Source organism: Vicia villosa, linkage group LG2 (genome assembly GCF_029867415.1).
Source record: "Vicia villosa cultivar HV-30 ecotype Madison, WI linkage group LG2, Vvil1.0, whole genome shotgun sequence".
NCBI classification, from domain to species: domain Eukaryota; kingdom Viridiplantae; phylum Streptophyta; class Magnoliopsida; order Fabales; family Fabaceae; genus Vicia; species Vicia villosa.
In genome coordinates this window covers 77485715-77504124 of record NC_081181.1, presented here as the reverse complement: position 1 = coordinate 77504124, position 18410 = coordinate 77485715, and the positions used below count along the sequence as shown (strand labels likewise).

The window sequence follows — 18410 nt, the reverse complement described above, 5'->3', positions numbered from 1 at the left end:
CAAGACAATTATTTTGTCCTCAGCAAGATCTCTGATGTATTGGTGTCTAATATCACTATGCTTGGTCCTGCTGTGCTGAATGGAATTCTTTGAAATGTTGATGGCACCTAAGTTGTCACAATATAATGTCATGACATCTTGTGTGACATTGTATTCTGTTAACATTTGTTTCATCCAAACAAGTTGAGAACAGCTACTTCCTAAGAAGGAACATCCTCCTGAAGTTCTTTTTCTGTTATCAGCACTGCCTGCCCAGTCTCTTAGATAAAGATGACCAAGTTTTTGGTGCCATAGCTTTGCTTCTTCTTCTTTAGAGCATATAGTAGAATAGCTGGATTCCTGAGACACCCACAAGAAGCAGTTATTTTTGGATCTGACACCCCTCATTACTACTTCCTTTTCTTCATTAGTAACCACACATTCATCTTTAGTGAAGTTGACTTGGTATCCTTGGTCACAGAGTTGACTGATGCTTATAAGATTGGCAGTCAGGTCTTTGACCAACAGAACATCTTCTAAATTTGGCAGTCCTGAACACTCTATTTTTCCAACTCCTTTGATTTCTCCTTTAGCTCCATCACCAAAGGTTACATAACTAGTAGAATGACTCTTGATATCAACAAGCAGATTCTTGAGTCCAGTCATGTGTCTGGAACATCCACTATCAAAATACCAGTCTTCTTTGGCTGAAACTCTAAGAGATGTATGGGCTATTAAAGCCATACTTTTAGGTTTCCATTGTTGCTTCTGGATGGGCATGATCTGCTTAGGTTTGTAAGAAGGAGCTTGATCTGGATATCCATATAGTCTGAAGCAAAAAGGCTTAATGTGTCCAAATCTTCCACAGTAATGACATCTCCATCTTTGAAACTTTCTCTTCATTTCACCTTTCTCGTGATGTTGAGTCACATGTTTTGACATCGGCTTCGACATCTCAGTTTCAGGTTTAGTTCTGCTACTATCTTGGACATATTTCTTTGCACTAACAAATCCTATGCCAGACATATCTCTTGAACTTTTTCCAACCTGCAAGATCTCCTCCAGCATATCCGTGCCATTGTTCAACATTTTTACTGATTTAGACATCTGATCAAGTTTGGATTGTAACAGGATAATTTCATCATTCAGTTCGGATATAGTTTCATTAAGCTCTTTGTTATCAGCCTCCAACTGGGCTATGTATTTCTTCTGCTTTTCACCTTGTTGACATACTTCAGCACTTCTGATACAGAGCTTTCTGTAGGAGGTTGCCAGTTCTTCAAAGGATAGCTCATCTTCACTAGAGTCTTCATCTGAGTTGTAAACTCCAGTCAGAGCTGTGACATGTTTGGCTGATTCTTCTTCAAAATCACTCTCAGAATCTTCATCAGACCAGGAGACTGACAATCCTTTCTTTTGTTTCTTGAGATAGGTAGGGCATTCAGCTCTAATATGTCCATACCCTTATCATCCATGACATTGAATCCCTTTACTGTGATTGTATTTTTCTTCTGGTTTATCTCTTCTGCCAGAGTCATAAGATCTACTGATGTCAGATGAGATGTTCTTGACATTAGGTCTTGGCTTCTGATCCATTCTTCTTATAATTTTGTTGAATTGTTTGCCAAGCATAGCTATAGATTCAGATAGATTCTCTTCTCTACTTTCCTCTACTTCCTCTCGAGAGTTGGACACAAAGGCTATGCTTTTGTTCTTCTTTTCAGAATTTTCATTGATTCCCATCTCAAAGGTTTGAAGAGATCCAATTAACTCTTCTACCTTCATACTGCTGATGTCCTGTGCCTCTTCTATAGCTGTAACTTTCATATCAAATCTCTTAGGTAGGGATCTAAGAATTTTCCTCACCAACTTTTCATCAGACATTTTTTCTCCCAAAGCTCCTGAGGTATTAGCAATATCGAGTAAATTCATATGAAAATCCTTAATACTTTCATCATCCCTCATCCTTAGATTTTCAAATTTTGTAGTTAGCAGTTGAAGTCTTGACATCTTCACTTTGGAGGTGCCCTCATGAGTAGTCTTGAGGATATCCCAGACATCTTTGGCTAGTTCACACTGGTGAACCAGTCTGAATATGTTTTTGTCAATTCCATTGAATAAAGCATTTAGGGCTTTAGAGTTGCCAAGCGCCAATGCCTCTTCATCTTTGTCCCAATCTTCCTCTGGTTTAAGAGTTTTGTTGCCATCTTCATCAGTAATAACAGGATGTTCCCATCCTTTGTTCACCGCTCTCCATGCTTTGCTGTTCACAGATTTCAGAAAAGCCACCATGAGAGGTTTCCAATAATCATAATTAGAGCCATCCACAATGGGTGGTCTCATTATAAATCCACCACCTTCTTTGTCCATCGAACCAGAAAATACTTTCCCTAGATCTCACCCAGTAAAAACAGGCAGGGTGCCTGCTCTGATGCCAATTGAAATTCTGGACTCAGACACGCGATGTCTTACAGGATGTCACGACATCGCTATCTGAATGTTTTAAACAAATGAACAAAGTGTACACAGAAAACAACACATGAAATTGTTAACCCAGTTCGGTGCAAACACACCTACATCTGGGGGCTATCAAGCCAGGGAGGAAGTCCATTATAAGTAATATCAATTCAAGGTAATACAACTCAATATTACGCCTTTCACTTAATATCTACCCAATGCAACTTCAATCTAAACAACTTAGACCAGAGATCCTACTCACTCCCCCTCAATCACAGCAGTGATGAAGAACTAACAGACGAATAACAATAGAAGACACTCTTCAAAGACACAACTTAATCCTGCTTAAAAGCTTAGATCAAGTACAATAGTACTCTTGCTTAAAAGCTTTGAGTACTTCTTACAACTCAAACCAAAACACCTAGACCAAGACAATCATCATGATGATTGTTTGGCTTACAAGAAAACTACAACGAGAAAACTAAATCAAAAGAACTCAAACAGTTTCTCAACACAAAAAACCTGACGGCAACAGCAGCACCTGCACGGATTAAATAGTCTTCAGATAACACAGCAACTGGGCCTTGGATCCACAACATAGTTTTAAACCTAATTGAACCAATCTCCATTACACAAGGAATTCATAAAAAACTCATCCAAGGCGTGCTTGAAACAGATCAGAATCCATTATTACCAAATATAACGCATAAGGTCTTATCAGATCATACAATCATAAAGTAGTAACCGAAAATAACGGACAGCTGCTAATGTCATGACATCGGCCTTGACATCCGGTAAAGTCCTGCATTAGGAAGGACTTCTTAACAACAGAAAGCATGTCATGACATTGATTTTAACATGATAGAACCACAATTAGTTTTACCAAAAATTACAGCCAATCAACAACATCTACAGAGGATAACCATTGTTGTATCCTTAGATGCATACCCTTTTGGTGAGTTTTGAAAGCTCGATTAGGTTAAATGAACACTACCCTACCCCAAGGTTAAAATAAGGGTTTCTGTGATTTAGAAAAGAAACTCCTACTTCGAGGCTCAAAGGGGTTGACGAGGGTCTATCTCCCATATATCTCCGGTGTTTGGGGATTTGAAACAATGCCTGTACATACTCAGTAGGGTTTTTTATTCAAAAACACATGATTAGAGATTTTGCATTTTTATTTTTCATCATTCTCCCTCAGCTTTTGCCTAAGCATGCAATTAGTAAAGTTGGTATTGTAATGCCAAAAACATTTTATGAGTGATAACAATGTATTATGATTTTCATTCAAAAATTAACAAGTTTTTACATGCTAGCAATGCTTAAACAAACAATGAAATGTTACAAATGAGAATGCAATAAAGAAACTAAATGAATGCCATTGTTGAGGAGACTTGACTCCGTCTGGACTTATTGATCTTGAATACTTTTTGCAGTTCTTCCCAAACACTTCAGATTACTCCAAAAGAGAACTCCAACGAAGTCACCCATGAGTCGTAAACTTTTGCCTTGCTTTAGGGATTCGAGCAATGCGAGTGATGCAATGCTCAAGATAAGAGTACGTCTTGCTTATCCCTCGATCGGGAGCCCCAAGCATAGATGCTAGAACAGTAATCACCATCATAAATGGAAGAAGCTAGTATGATCATCGAACTCAGGAGAGCTATCAGTGGTGAAGAAGACCCAATACTTGAATCTTAACCAATTGAAGTTCCAACAAACAGGGAAGCAAATGGGAACAAGACAATAAAATCACATCAATTAGTTTCTTATATTCTTTTCGTCTCTGTTAACAAGCGAAGGCCACTGGGAAGGAAATTCTGAGAAGAGGCAACTGAGATATGAAGTAGAACCTTGAGGATGAGAAGCATTATGAAGAACACTCTTGATTACCACACGGAAGAAGATTCTGACGAAGTCACATAGGAATTTGTAATGCTTTTAGGGATTCGAGCAATGCAAATGGCGCAATGCTCAAGATAAGAGTACGTCTTGCTTATCCCTCGTGCGGGAGCCCCAAGCATAGTTGCTAGAATAGTAATTGCCATCATACATGGAGGAACCTTGCGTGGTCATCAAACTTAGAGAAGCTATCTGTTGTAAGGAAAGACCAAAACACCAACTGAAACACCAATCTCCACGGATATAACTGAGCACAAGAACCTTGAGAATGAGAGATGCTTCTACATAACATCTTGATCACTTCTTGGAAAGAAGATTCTGACAAAGTTGCTCGAGAATTTGTGGTGTTTTCATTATTATCATACCAACGAGTTCAATCATGGAAGTAGCCTTCAACAAAACAGGAAATACTGTAATGAGAATACAAAAAGGAAATGATGATTGCCATAGTTAAGGAGACTTGACTCCTTCTGGGCTTATTGTTTTTTTGGTGATACTTTATGAAATACGGACATTCACTTGGGCGCGGGCATTCCATTCACCCACATGTTTCCTCCTTGAAGGGTTATATGTCTCTCGTTGATCAACTGTTGCACCTTGGCTTTGAAAGCGTTGCAGTCCTCGGTTGAGTGCCCTGCTGATCCAGCGTGGTACCCACATTGCACACTAGGGTCATGCCCAGGTGGAAACGGGCGTGGTGGAGGTTTCAGAGATTTGGGGACCACCAATGAGCTTTGCACCAGATATGGCAGAAGTTTAGTGTATGTCATAGGAATCTAGTCCAGAGGAGCATTTCTTCGTCCCAAATTACTTCTAGGTGGGTATTCATTCAGATGATCTTGTTGGTGATTCTGTCCAGGTGTCTTCTCCCTTTGATTTGGTTGTGAAACAATCGGAGACTGATGAAGTGGGAAACCTGGAACCCAAGATGGTGCATTTGAAGTAGATCCGACATAGAAGCATGAATCAAACTTTCTTTCCACCACATGTGGAACCCTGTTTCCTTGAACAATCATACCATCGGGGGTGAAAAAAATCACTTTTGAATCAATGAGATCTTGAACTTGATGTTTCATCGCCTTACAATTCTCAATGTCATGGCCAGGTGCCCCAGAATGGAACTCGCATCGAGCATTGACATCAAAATTGGGAGGAAGCTTTTCAGGCGTAGCCAAATCTCGGAGCTCAATCAACCGAAGTTCAAGCAAACAGGGAAGTAACTGAGCATAAGGCATCGGGATCGGATCGAGAACTCTTTGAGGCATCTTAGGCTTTTTCCCACACATTTGGCTCCCTTGACTCATTCTAAGGACGTGAACAGATTGACGTGGAGGTAACGGCACTTGAGTTTGAGGGGGAGCTCTCTGAGGCATCCCATGAGTGGAAAGAGATCCTATTGAAGAAGGAATCAACAACTTCTGTTGCAGCAGCAGGAACAACAACACCTTCCTTCCTTAATACCGTCTTCAGAACTTCCATGACCAAGCTCAATTGAGTCTTCAACTGACTATTCTCCTCTTTTAGTGCATCCTGATTACGGACCAAGTCTCGCATCTCCAACATAAGATGACCCATTTGTTCCTTCATCTCATCCATTTCCTCACGGAGTTGTTCCATAGTTGATCTTGGAGTTGTGGCAGTGAGAAGTCAAATCTGTTGTTGATCTTGAAATCTGGATAGAAATGGTCCCATAAGTCTTTGAAAGAACCATGAAATGCATGATAGTATGAATGCATGTTTCATTTATGAGAGATCCTAAATTATTTTCACACACTTTCATTCTTCTTTTTTGGAATTAAAGCTTCCTTTTTTGTATAGAATATCTTTTCTTTTCTTTTTTTGCTTTTCTATTTCCTTTTCTTTTACATATCTTTTCTTTTCTTTTCTTTTCTCTTTTTTTTTTTTGGAAATAGACTTTAGGATCTTTCATAAATGGAGTGGATAAAGCAATGATGTTATGCAATGCAAAAGCATGGGATCCACGGTCCATATAATCTCAGTAACCACTGTACAATCCTCTGAATAACTGATACAGGTAAAATGTCACAGGATCAAAGGTCCGACACCTTTTTGAATACCAGGAAAACCAATAGTCACCAACAGAACAGAATAGTCACCAACGGTACCTGTCATGTATATCCCACCCCACTCACAGGTGAATCTAAGTCAAGGTAGGTCAATGGCTTCCAACGTTATCAATTCTCCCGAAACACCATCATTGTCGCAAATACATGCCAACAACGGTATCTCATTTGAACCTCGACTGGTCGTGGGTCTCATGATCGCAATCAACAGAACCTGACATTCTGTTGGCGTCATGACTATTCACTCTATCCTAGGTATCCTATGTGTCCACTCTGGCCTGGGTATTGGGCCTTTTACCTCATAGAAACAACCCACCCAACCTGCAAACAGAAAAAATATGTGGCCCCCACGGGGACCCATAATATAGTCCAGATGCATGCGGAAAGTAAACATGATATGCAAGCAGGAAATAAACATGATATGCAAGCATATATATACAAAATGTAAACACATAAACAAATAAATAAACACCCAATAAAAGAAACAAACAAAGGCTAGGATCGACTTGCTAAGAATGGACCAGCACATGTCTATCACATCCCCAGCAGAGTCGCCAGCTGTCGCACGCTCGCGAAAAAAGGAACAGAGTCGCCACCAATATATTTATCCCATAAGGGAAAGGAATACCAGGAAACCTAACAAAGGAAGGAACAGGGTCTTGCGACCAGAGAATCAAGGTACGGGAGTCGGTTACGCAAGGGGAAGGTGCTAGCACCCCTCACGCCCATCGTACTCGATGGTATCCACCTATGTTTGTTTCTATCTAAAGGGTGTATCTATGTCTATGTCTACATGCGAAATGAATGCAGAATGTAGGGAAAATAAAGAATTGTACTCGCACGGGCCCTACCCCGCTGCCTACGTATCCTTTTCAGGAATCACAGTTACCGTAGCTCGGCTCACGATTTTCTGTTTGTTTTGTGTTTTTTAGTTGGGCGGAGTAAACGTTCGCGCTCTTGCATAAGGGATCGCCTACGATGCGTTCGAGCAGAAATAACATTGCCCTTAGGTGCCAACGAAGCAAAATAAAAAGAAATGCTTGGTTTGTCTCTTTTAGGATAGATGAGTGATGAACAGTTCCCAATACCGGGCCACTCACCACTTTCTCTACTTTGCTTTAGTCTGAACCATTGTTAGATGTTTTAAAGGGTTTTTGGTTGTGTATTTTTTAAGGGAATTTACTTCACGATTCGAATCACATAAAATGTATAATGATCGAGAAGCAGATTAGGGAATGAATCCCACTCACTTCCATCCCATTATGTAATGTTTGAGAAACAGATTAGAGAATGAATCTCACTTATTTCTCTCCCATTAATTAATGTTTGAGAAACAGATTAGGGAATGAATCCCACTCGTTTCTCTCCCATTAAGTAGTGACTGAGAAACAGATTAGGGAATGAATCCCACTCGTTTCTATGCCACTAAGTGATTGAGAAACAGATTAGGGAATGAATCCCATTCATTTCTCTATCACTTTCTTAATGTGATTCGCATCTTCCTTTTATTAAGCATTTTAAAAGAGTTGAAAAGAAAAAAAATGCAATGGGGGACTAACCTATTCCCTAATCTAAGTTATTCTAATCTATAATTGGCCCTAAGGTTGAGGATAACTATCCTATCTCATTTCCTCTTAACAAAGAAGGAAGAGTCTAAGGGAACATGGCAAGCAATAGTAAGAGATAAGCAACACCAAAGCAAGAAATAAGAGGCTAAGCATGAAAATAGGCGATGAAAGATCTAGGTTAGTAGCAAATCAAGGGATTGAGTGTCTCAAGTCAAACATAAAAGCATCATGGCGTCACATAAAAGTATTCACAAAAAGTTACCAAAGTATCGCATGAATCGTTACTTATCAATTAGCGAACAAACATCATTTAATCAAAGCAAAAGCAAGTGAACACATGGTCTAAGCTTGAAGTCAGTAGCAAACTCATTCATTTAGTTCCAATACCCTATGTTAATCTATATTAGTCAATTAGCATGAAACAATACAAAACTCTAACCAAGACTAGACAACACTAGGTTAATACTAGCTAAACGGTTTCGAATTGTGAATGAAGTTAGAAACATGCAATCAAATGGTACAAGTAATTAGCAAATAGCCTATACTAGATGCCTAAACAACCACAAAGTCATGCCAAGAAGTTTCACACAAAATTACGGGTCATTTGTACAAGTTACGGTGCAATCGTTAACCAAAAACAAGTTATTTACACGTGATAAAGAAAAATCAAGTAAAATAGGAAAACATGATCTAAAATTTTCAATTCCAGGTTTTAGGACCTCTAGACATCCCTAATTACATGTACAAAAAGGAACCAACGTTGTTTCATGAATGCATTTCAATTTGATAGTACAAACGTCACAATAGTCTAATGGAAACGCATGTTAATCGAGTTAAACAAAGCTAACCAAATACCAATTAAAACAAAGAATTAGGAGTTCATTTTTTATACACACCATCATGGGTTAGTCTCAGCAATCATACAAAAATTGGTGGTTAAATTCTGTTCCTAAAGTGTTAGACGAAATTAATTTGCAAAGTCTATCAAAACCAAAAGAAACATGAACATACCAACGTAAATGATTTATTGAAGATGGCAAAACAATTTCTAAAAATATAAAAAAATATCATAATTATGTACACATATAAAACTATCTAAAACATATTTTAATTGGTTTTTTATTTCATGGAAAAATGATTTATGGAACAAAAGTTATGAGAAAAACAATTGAAAACAAAATTAAAATCTGTTAGCCAGGGGTGTATTAGCAAAAAGGATTTGAACTAAAAACCAGTTATAAGCAGGAGCTGGGCCTGTTCAGGGGGTGGGGATAGCATGGACGCCATGCCCAGACTCATTGTGTCACATGTATGTTAGTAATTAGGAGGTGTGGTTCAGAAGGAAAAGGAAAGCCCAAGCTCGTGGCCCAGCAACCAAACAAACCAATTTATTCCATTTTTGCTTCTTTTTCTACCAGCATGTGATTTATTTAGCAAAGAATTTATTTCTTGTAACACCAAAGTTTCTTTAACATGATATCAATTGGTCAAAGCAAATTAAATGGAATAAGACAAAAACACATTATCACCAATCATAAACAAGCGGCGCATCAAGTAATCATGTGGATAGAGCCAAAACGCAACGGACTGGGAACAAGAGCCAATTACAGGCTGCCACGCGTGCGTCCTGAAGAAAAACTGTGTGGCTCAGACGCCGGAGCGCCGCTCCGTTCTTCTTCTCCGATGAGATGCACGGCGGAGACACAAGCTTATGCACAGAAAAACGAAAAGCTAACGTCTTTCCACTCGTATTTTCATAGAGATCCTGAATATGCTATTAGTTTCTCTCATTACCCACCCTAAGCCATAAACCGTAACTACACAAGAAAACCCTGGAATGTTGAAACTCCATTAAAACACACGCTAATCATATCAACGGACTCACATTCATTCACGGCATTCGAATACGCAGAGTATACAGGCAAACGCGAGCCAGAGCTTCATGTTAAAGGTTGCAAAGCATAGACATAACGTAACCACTTAAGAATGAAATGCGACGACCATAGATGGATCTGTTACGATGCTGAGTGGTTCTGATGAGTTACCCGTGTGTGATTTGAATGAAGAAGGCTGAAGAAACCTCACGAACTTTGGAAGCTTCTTGAAGATGATGATGATGTTGTGCGAGCTTCTTCCTAACCGCTGAAGCGAGATCCCAGCCTTGCCTTATGCGAATGTGAAGATGAGGCTATGAGGAGGATGAATGCTACGTTGCAGCTGCTGCAGTTATGTGATGGTGATGATGAAGGTCAATCTTACTTTGGCTATGGAGGTTGGAGATGGTGATTGAAGGTGAAGAACAATGGAGGTTGATGGTTGAGTTTGTTAGAGTTTGTTACAGGATGTAACAAACTTTTTGGATGTGAGTGATGGAAGAGAGAAAGAAATCCGAGAGAGAAGAGAGTGAGTTTGAAAAATGAGAAAGAGTGTGAGTGTGTGTGGAATTTTGTGAAGGGTTTTGTTATTTATGTGGTGCTGTAAGATTGGTTATGGTGGAGTGGCATGTAGCATAGCTTCTCCCTCTTCTACTTAGTGAACAAGCATAGATTTTGTAGTAACTCCTTCTGTTGCTTTTATATGAGCATGAATTGCATGGTTATTTATGGAAAATAGTGAACTGGTGCATGCTGCAAGTATGTGGCATAAATCTCGAGCCAATATTCTTTCCAAGACACCATTTTTGCTTGTGTATATCTCTCACCATGGTTCACCAACTGATTCGCTCTCGGGGTCATTGTAAAGAGGACATGTAATGGTGTAGTAATGGTGTTGGAAGTGTCTTGAGATGATGCATGGAGTTCTCACAAACTGAATTGGAACATGGTGGAATAACACTGCATGGTATGGTGCGTGCCTGGCCTGACCTGGCTTCAAATTCGTGGCAAAGGTGTGGTATGGTCAGGGAGCGACTTTGAGTGTCTCTATCTTGTTCCACGCTCGTCCAAAATTAATGATCCTGATCTCATTGGATAGAGGGCATGGCATAGAATTGCTAGAGACCAAGCTTGCTCAGAATGGAGATTTATGGAGGATGAAAACTGGACTTGAAAGTAACCCACCATGTGTTTGTGAAAATGACATACGTGACCAGGATTCATGCCCAACCAGATGCATAACTTGGACCAGTATGAACATGTGACTTTGGAGCCTTGTAAATGATTCATTCTTTGTCCAAATGGGCTGATTCTTATTCCATAGTGTAGAGGACATGGCAAAGAATGGGAGCATACCAAGTTTACTTCCATGGAATTTTTGTAGAGCTCTAAAATTGGCTTGACATTTGGCATACCAAGTGTTTGGTAAAATGCTAGGGCATGACTTGGCTCGTGACTTGAATTGTGACTTGGCTCAAATGACTTTTCAGCAACTTCAAACCTCAATCTCTCTTGATCCAAGCTTCAAATGAAAAAGTGTCCAACTATGAAGTTGTTCTCCTCCATGAGAGGAACAACTTTGCTATTGGGAATTTCTCCAAAAAATGTCATTTTCCACGTGTAAACTGATGATGAAGTGGACTTCTTATCAAGCTTTAAGGTGCCAAGAGATTTCTAAGTATGCAAACTTTCCATTTTTGTCATTTTCTATTTTTCGCAACTTTTTGCCAAACTCCCGATTTTATTCGTTCTTTGACTTTTCTTGACTTATTTTCCACCAAGGGTCAATATTTGAATAAATCTTCTAATTTTGACCCGAAAGTCAACTGTACTGCTTTTTCTGATTATTGATGAAACTCTTGATTAAATCATCTCCAGTCAAATCTAGTCAAATAATCACATCCACATAGTCAGAGTCCATTTCTGATTAAATGTTGACCAGGAAGTCAACTGGTTGACTTTGGTCAAAGAAACCCTGATTTGGGAGACCAGATGATTTGCAAGCCAATATCCTCCAACCAATGCCTTGAATTGAGATTGGGAAAACCCATAAGAGCTCTTTCTTACCAGTCTTTTATTGGTACCAATGATATGTATGTATGCAATGACATGACCTAGACGGATGTATGCTTAGAGATTGTAAACCAGATAAATAAGGGTAGGACAAATTTGAGGTATGACACTTGTCATCCATTGTATTATCATTTGTGTATACTTTGTTTATCTAACCCACATGCATGAGTTTCATATTCATCATCCATCATATTCATTCATACATGAAATGATCCAAAGGTATTAAACATCTCTTATCCATTATCATTTGAGTTTACATTGATCTCTTTGTTATACTCACTTGTTTGTCCTTTGAGACACATGTTATCACACACACACACACTTGAGGTATCCATTGATTGTTTGCTTAAGTTGTTTGTTGAAAATCCAAAGGAATGGGAATGGTATTGACTAAAATTGTCAAGGTACTCAAGCTCTTTTCCAATTCTCTTTTATTTTGTGTTAAAGTATTGTCAAAGTTTTTCACTTGTTAAAAAAATTGGTTTTGTATTGTTAAAGCTCAACCAACACTTTGTTTATAAACCTTGGTACTAAGAGGAGAATTATTCTCGGTGAAATTACTCGTAGTCTATTGACCTTGTATTGTTAAAGCTTGGTCACTTTTTTATTGGGTTTGTATTGTTAAAGCTCAACCACCCCTTTGTTTTAAAACATTGGTACTAAGAGAAGAATTATTCCCAGTGAAAATACTCTTGGTTCATTGACCTTGTAATGTAAAAGCATGGTCCCTTTTTATTAAAAACTCGTTGAGTATTGTTAAAGTTCAACACCTAAAAAGATTTCGTCCACTTTGGCCCTTTTATTTTCCTTTTAAGAAGAACTACAAAATCCTTGACTTCCCTTTTCTTTAAAAGGGGTATGTAGGCCTAAGATGCGATGTCTTATCGAGCTCACTTTAAAAAAAAATATTTTCCCATCCCCACCCTCTATTTAAAACAAAGTTCACATATGCTTTTCAAGTAAATTTACACAAAAACAATAATATTTTCAAAGAGGTTCCCATGGGATACCATGGATATGAGGGGTGCTTAAAATCTTCCCCTTGTATAACAAACCCCCTTACCCAAATATCTGATAAGTTTATTATTTTTTATTTTAAGAACTTTTGTGGGTTTTGTTCTCTCTTTCGTCCATTCCTTTTTGGAATGAATAAAGCGCAATGGCGACTCTATTTTAAACAAACGAGCTAAGTCTATTCAATGGCTTTAGTCTCGCCAATTTCACCGCTATAGAAAAGTGGCGACTCCGCTAGGGATACTGATCAAATTATTGGTGTATCTTTGGAAGGGTTGACCTTATCTTTGTTTATGTTATTGCTTTTATTTTTCTACATACTTTTGTTTTATTTTCCTATGTGAATATTTGTTATTTTATTGGATTGTATTAGGAAAGGGCTTGATTCCCCTTGTGGTGAGATAAATCCTAACCCGGATTAGAGTGCAACTTATGATAGGAGATGGTATAGTCATTTTGATCTCGCGGGAGTAGTCCCAAAGAAGTTAATTTGTGATCTATCATTTAGTGGAGGCCTCTTTGGATGTAACTTTGTTGACCATATAGTTGGAGAAGCATCGTTGCATTCAACTAGGTTAAAGAAGCTGGGGAACTAGAAAAACCTTAACCAATATTGGTCGTTAGGAAGTAGTGTGGAAACTGTGTTTCGATTCAATTCCATAATGGTTATTACACGACACTACACTCGGATGAGGTTCTCTTGGGATATTATTCAAATGAGCTTGTATGTTGCAGAGTTTATAATCCCTAAGTTGAAAATAACCATAGTAAACACCTTTGGGATGGGTAGACCTTAGGCTCCATGCTCGTGATGTTGAACCTTTAAACCCCATGTTTTTTCTATGTTTGCATTCATTCATTCGTTCATGCATTTTAAAACCATAACCTCTTTCACTGGATTTTAAGAAACCTTTTTGTTTTGTAAACATTATAGGAATGGAACTAGAAAGGAGAAAACCCAAGAGATATACTTTCAAGAGTTTAGAGGTGGAAGAATTGAGAAAGGTAGGGTCTTTGATTGTTGATCAAGACTATGGAAGATTATTGTACCTCCTCAAGACCATGATGGAAGAAGGGATCCTTTCTACATTAATCCAATTTTATGATGCCTTGTAACATTGCTCCACCTTTCCGGATTATCAATTGTTACCAACCATAAAAGAAAATTCAAGCATCATTCGGTTGCCTACTACAGGAAGGATTCTCATCACTGGTTTAGAAAAAGATCCTAAATCTCGTGAGATTGCAACGATCACCCACTTGAGAAAGGATGAGATTGAGAGAAATATGGTTACAAAAGGAGGATTACCCGGGTTTTCTGATGAATTCTTAATTGAGAAAGCCCTCACCTTGTCACAAGAGAGAAAAGAAGATGACTTTGAAGTTGTGTTTGCTCTACTAGTCTATGGATTGTTCCTATTACGAAAAATTGACAACCTTGTTGATATGAGTGCTATTAAGATCTTTATGAAACGAAACCCTGTCCCTACCTTGCTCGGGGACACTTAGTACTCCATAAATCTAAGAAATTCCTATGGAAAAGGAATGGTTACTTGTTGTACTCCTTTGTTGAATAAGTGGCACATCTCGCATCTGCCTGACACCCATGAGTTCTTGAGTCACAAAGAAGGATTAAGGTGCATGGGAGGAAACCCATGGTTCTTTTAATTTAATTTAGTTTAATTTTTTATTTGATTTTTATTTGGACTGATTTGTTTGGTTGTATTTTTCAGGACCATATATTCTTGTGTTACTTTTTCAGGATGGATCACTTTGATGGCATGGATGTGATTTTCAGAGACGATGCACAGAGATCATGTTTCGCTGCTTTGTCTGCTCACCCCATGTTACCCACTAGGTTTCCCGACCAGGCCTGTATGGAGGTGTTGAGGATTGAGACAAGTGTGAGGTATTTGTGCCACCAGCTCAGCTAGGATGACTTTGTTAATGATATCCATGTAACTTATAGGAACCTCGCTTTAGAGTTCCTCAATTCATTGGATTTCAAGCCATATGTGAGAAGTGGATATGATACAGGAATCATCTGTTTTAGGATCATTGACAGTGAGTAAAATTACAAAAACGTGTGCATGCTATTGTAAACAGTGTCGAAATAGTTACAAAAAATGCCATATTTCTTCCATTTGACACAAATGATTGAAAAACAGCATTTTTGGGGGCCATGTGTTTGCTTGAAAGTTCTAGCTAAAAGAAAAAAAAACTAATAAAGGATGGTTCATTAAGATTTTCTTAGCGTTGGAAGCATTAATTAACAAACTTCCACAAAATCAATCTCATCAATTGGGAAATCTCGACAAACAAGATAAATATGATTTGGAAGAATCACAAGAACACATCCACAAGACTAATATCACCATTTCCTCTAAACAATTTCAAAATCTCAAAAATGACATTTTTATGAAAGTTTATCTCGACAAGATACTTGTTTCGACGAGGTCATCAGTTATAAAAATAGACTTCTAAATTTTCTAAGTCAGAGACTGAGTTGAAGAAAGGAGTGTCGACGAATATCACATCAAACAATTCGAAGACGCAGTTACTGATCATGAGTTGTTACTAACGCGGGCTCTTAGAGATTTCAACATTTTTTAAGCCTAGGATATTGGACATTTCAGTAGTTACTAACGTGGCATATTGTAAATAACTTAGCAATTTGTTAGATCGGTGGTCCTTTTTTGTTGTTTATTTCTTAGGATGCAATAATTGAAATTCTGACATGACAGAACTCAGATGCAATAATTAAACACTACAATGGTAGGTGAACTTGATCCTCAATCTACGCACCTGTTGACAATCTACGCACTTAATCACTACCCAATGACCCTTCTACCTAGGTTCTCCCTAGATATGAGAAACCACTCTCACTCCCAATCACTGTAATGATGTCTAACAGTTGACGACTCATCCACTGCATCAACATCCAATTGCCAACATTCTAATCACACAAACTAACATAACTTAGAGTTACTTCAAAAGCTTCCTCCAATAAGAATACTGCACTCATTGCTTCACAATCCAGGTGGTTCCCTTACACGGCTAACCCTAGTGATTACATCTTTCTTAAAATCGGTTTGCCAACTAAAATAGGTTACAAAACTTCCTAATTATAACCTATTCCCAACTAGACTTAGGGTTACAATCACAACCTTATTTGCTGTTAAAAATTAGTAGAAATCTTGTGCTAAAAGAAACATCTTCAATCACGAGTTTCCTAATTTATCTCCATAATTAGAAACTGCATAATCTTCAATATTCTAACTTGATTCTCTTGACCTTTAAATCTGCGCCACATAGGATTTCATAATATGCCATGGAATATTCTGCATCTCATTAATGCATATTGAATCTTCACATTCCAGCTCAGCAGGCGCAATGTCACTTGTTTCTGCATATGACATCTCATAGGACATGATGTCACAGCACATGTCGTGGCATTCCATAAATTTATTTTTCAAATAAGTAAATTTAAAGGAAAATAGAAATGAAAGGAAAATATAAATGAAAGGAAAATAGAAATGAAAGGAAAAATAGAAAAAAAGGAAAATAGAAATAAAAGGAAAAAGAGAAAAAAAGGCAAATTTATTCCCTAAAAATAAATTTAATAAAGGAAAATTATTTAAAGGAAAATAAAAAAAAAGGAAAAATTAAAAAGGAATTTAATTAATTTTATTTAATTCCTAATATTTTTAATAAATTCTAAAATTATTTAAAGGTTGATCTAAACATTGATATTCTCATGAAAATAACACTACAACGCAAATCTTGGTCATTTATTTTTTTCGAATCTCTATTTTTTTTTTTCAGGATCTTGCTGCTTCTTGTTGACTTGAAGTGTTGTTGACATGGTTCTTGAAACGAGCATAGAGTTAGTTTTGTTTCTCTTATCTTTCTTGGAATTTGATTATCTAATATATTCAATTTTCTAATAAGTTTCTCCTAATTCATTCTGTTTCTTCATATTACTAAAGGTTTGGGCCAGGGCAATCGGAGATGATAAACAGATATTCTATACAACAGGGTGCTAAAAAAGCCATGGAATTTCTCAATGAATTAAAGGGTAGATTAATTGAAGATAAGTTTCATGAGTTTGGGAAAGCCTTATTGGATTGTAGAGCAAAAAGGTTTGATGATGCTATTCCCTTATTTTATTCTAATGTTTATATTGTGAGAGAGATTCAGATTGCTGATCTTAATTTTGTTTTTTGTTGTATTTCATTTTTTCTATCGATTTCGAACATTTCTAGGATTGAGATTACGGATTTCATGGAAAAAGCTAAGAAAATATTAGAGGGTCATCAAGATTTATTATTGAGATTTAACTTTTTCATGCCAATTGGATATAAGTTTAAGCTTCCAGTAGAGGTTAAACAATCTCAGCAAAAGAAGCATGTCAAAATGGAAGATGCTACAAGTTTTTTGAATAAGATAAGGGTACGTCATATATGTTTCAAATACAAGGACCAAATTTAATTTTGAATCTAATGAATAAATTTTTCACAGGCTAAATTTCAAGGTGTTGATGACCATATTTACAAATCATGTATAAAGATATTAATTATGTATTATAAGAAGCATATATCTTTCACTAAAGTTTGCAAAGAGGTATATTTGTTGAATTTAATTATGCGTATCATGTTATAGTATTTCAAAATATTTTTATTTAGATGCTTAATTTGTCATATTTGAACTTATACAGATTACCACACTTTTGCAACACCATCCTGACCTTCTTGATGAGTTTCTTAATTTTCTTCCAAAAGCTACATCTTCTCGTTATGTTGCTGCTCAGAACTCAGTGCACGGAGACATATAGGAGATCTCAAAACTAAATATATGGAAATTTTTTAGCTTATAAATTTTGGATAAGTTAATAAAATATAAAGAATGGATTTTAAATGTAGATACATCAAACTTTGTTGTAGAAATCAGATGTACCAGAATTGTATGGTTTGAAAACAATTCCATAGATTTTGTCTTTATATTTATAAAATATTTTAATGCCTAGAGCTTGGCAACATTAAAGCTTAACGTAATGATTACAATTTTGAGAATCACAAGAATAAATCCACAAGATCAAGATCACCTGGAAACATGTATAAAATTTTGAGAATCATATTCGACATGAATTATGTGTCGACAGAGGAATAAGTCAACAACTATGAGGAGTTTCACAACTTTGCGAATCTTTTAGAATTTGAGTGTCAAGAAAAGAGGATGTTGACGACACGTTTGACAAATATCATCAAGAGTTTGTGGGAGACTTTGAAATAATTATAACAACATGGGTGATAAACAAGCAGGAGATCATGGCATGTGTATATATGCTAGATTTCACCTTTAATCAATGTTATTTACTACACGATATCTCCGTATCAATTATCAAAACTTGTCTTCATTTAAACTCTATATTTATATCGTTTTCTTACTAACGATCACTT

General features: G+C 37.1%; 1 protein-coding gene across 1 annotated transcript; it reads left to right on the top strand.

Annotated features, from left to right (window-relative positions):
• Positions 1–16720: 16720 nt before the first annotated feature.
• Positions 16721–17958, top strand: LOC131646317 (paired amphipathic helix protein Sin3-like 4). Its single transcript, XM_058916382.1, has 5 exons — positions 16721–16837; positions 16941–17093; positions 17217–17403; positions 17473–17574; positions 17669–17958. The coding sequence occupies exons 1-5, from the start codon at positions 16815–16817 to the stop codon at positions 17783–17785; spliced, it is 582 nt and encodes a 193-aa protein (XP_058772365.1). The 5' UTR covers positions 16721–16814; the 3' UTR covers positions 17786–17958.
• The last annotated feature ends 452 nt before the right edge of the window (positions 17959–18410 follow it).

Bases quoted from the DNA above. Each gene is read 5' to 3' on its own strand.
- LOC131646317 (XM_058916382.1), top strand. From the start codon at position 16,815: ATGGTTCTTGAAACGAGCATAGA. The intron at 17,094-17,216 runs GTTTGATGATGC...GAACATTTCTAG, and splicing joins TTGGATTGTAGAGCAAAAAG to GATTGAGATTACGGATTTCA. The intron at 17,404-17,472 runs GTACGTCATATA...AATTTTTCACAG, and splicing joins GTTTTTTGAATAAGATAAGG to GCTAAATTTCAAGGTGTTGA.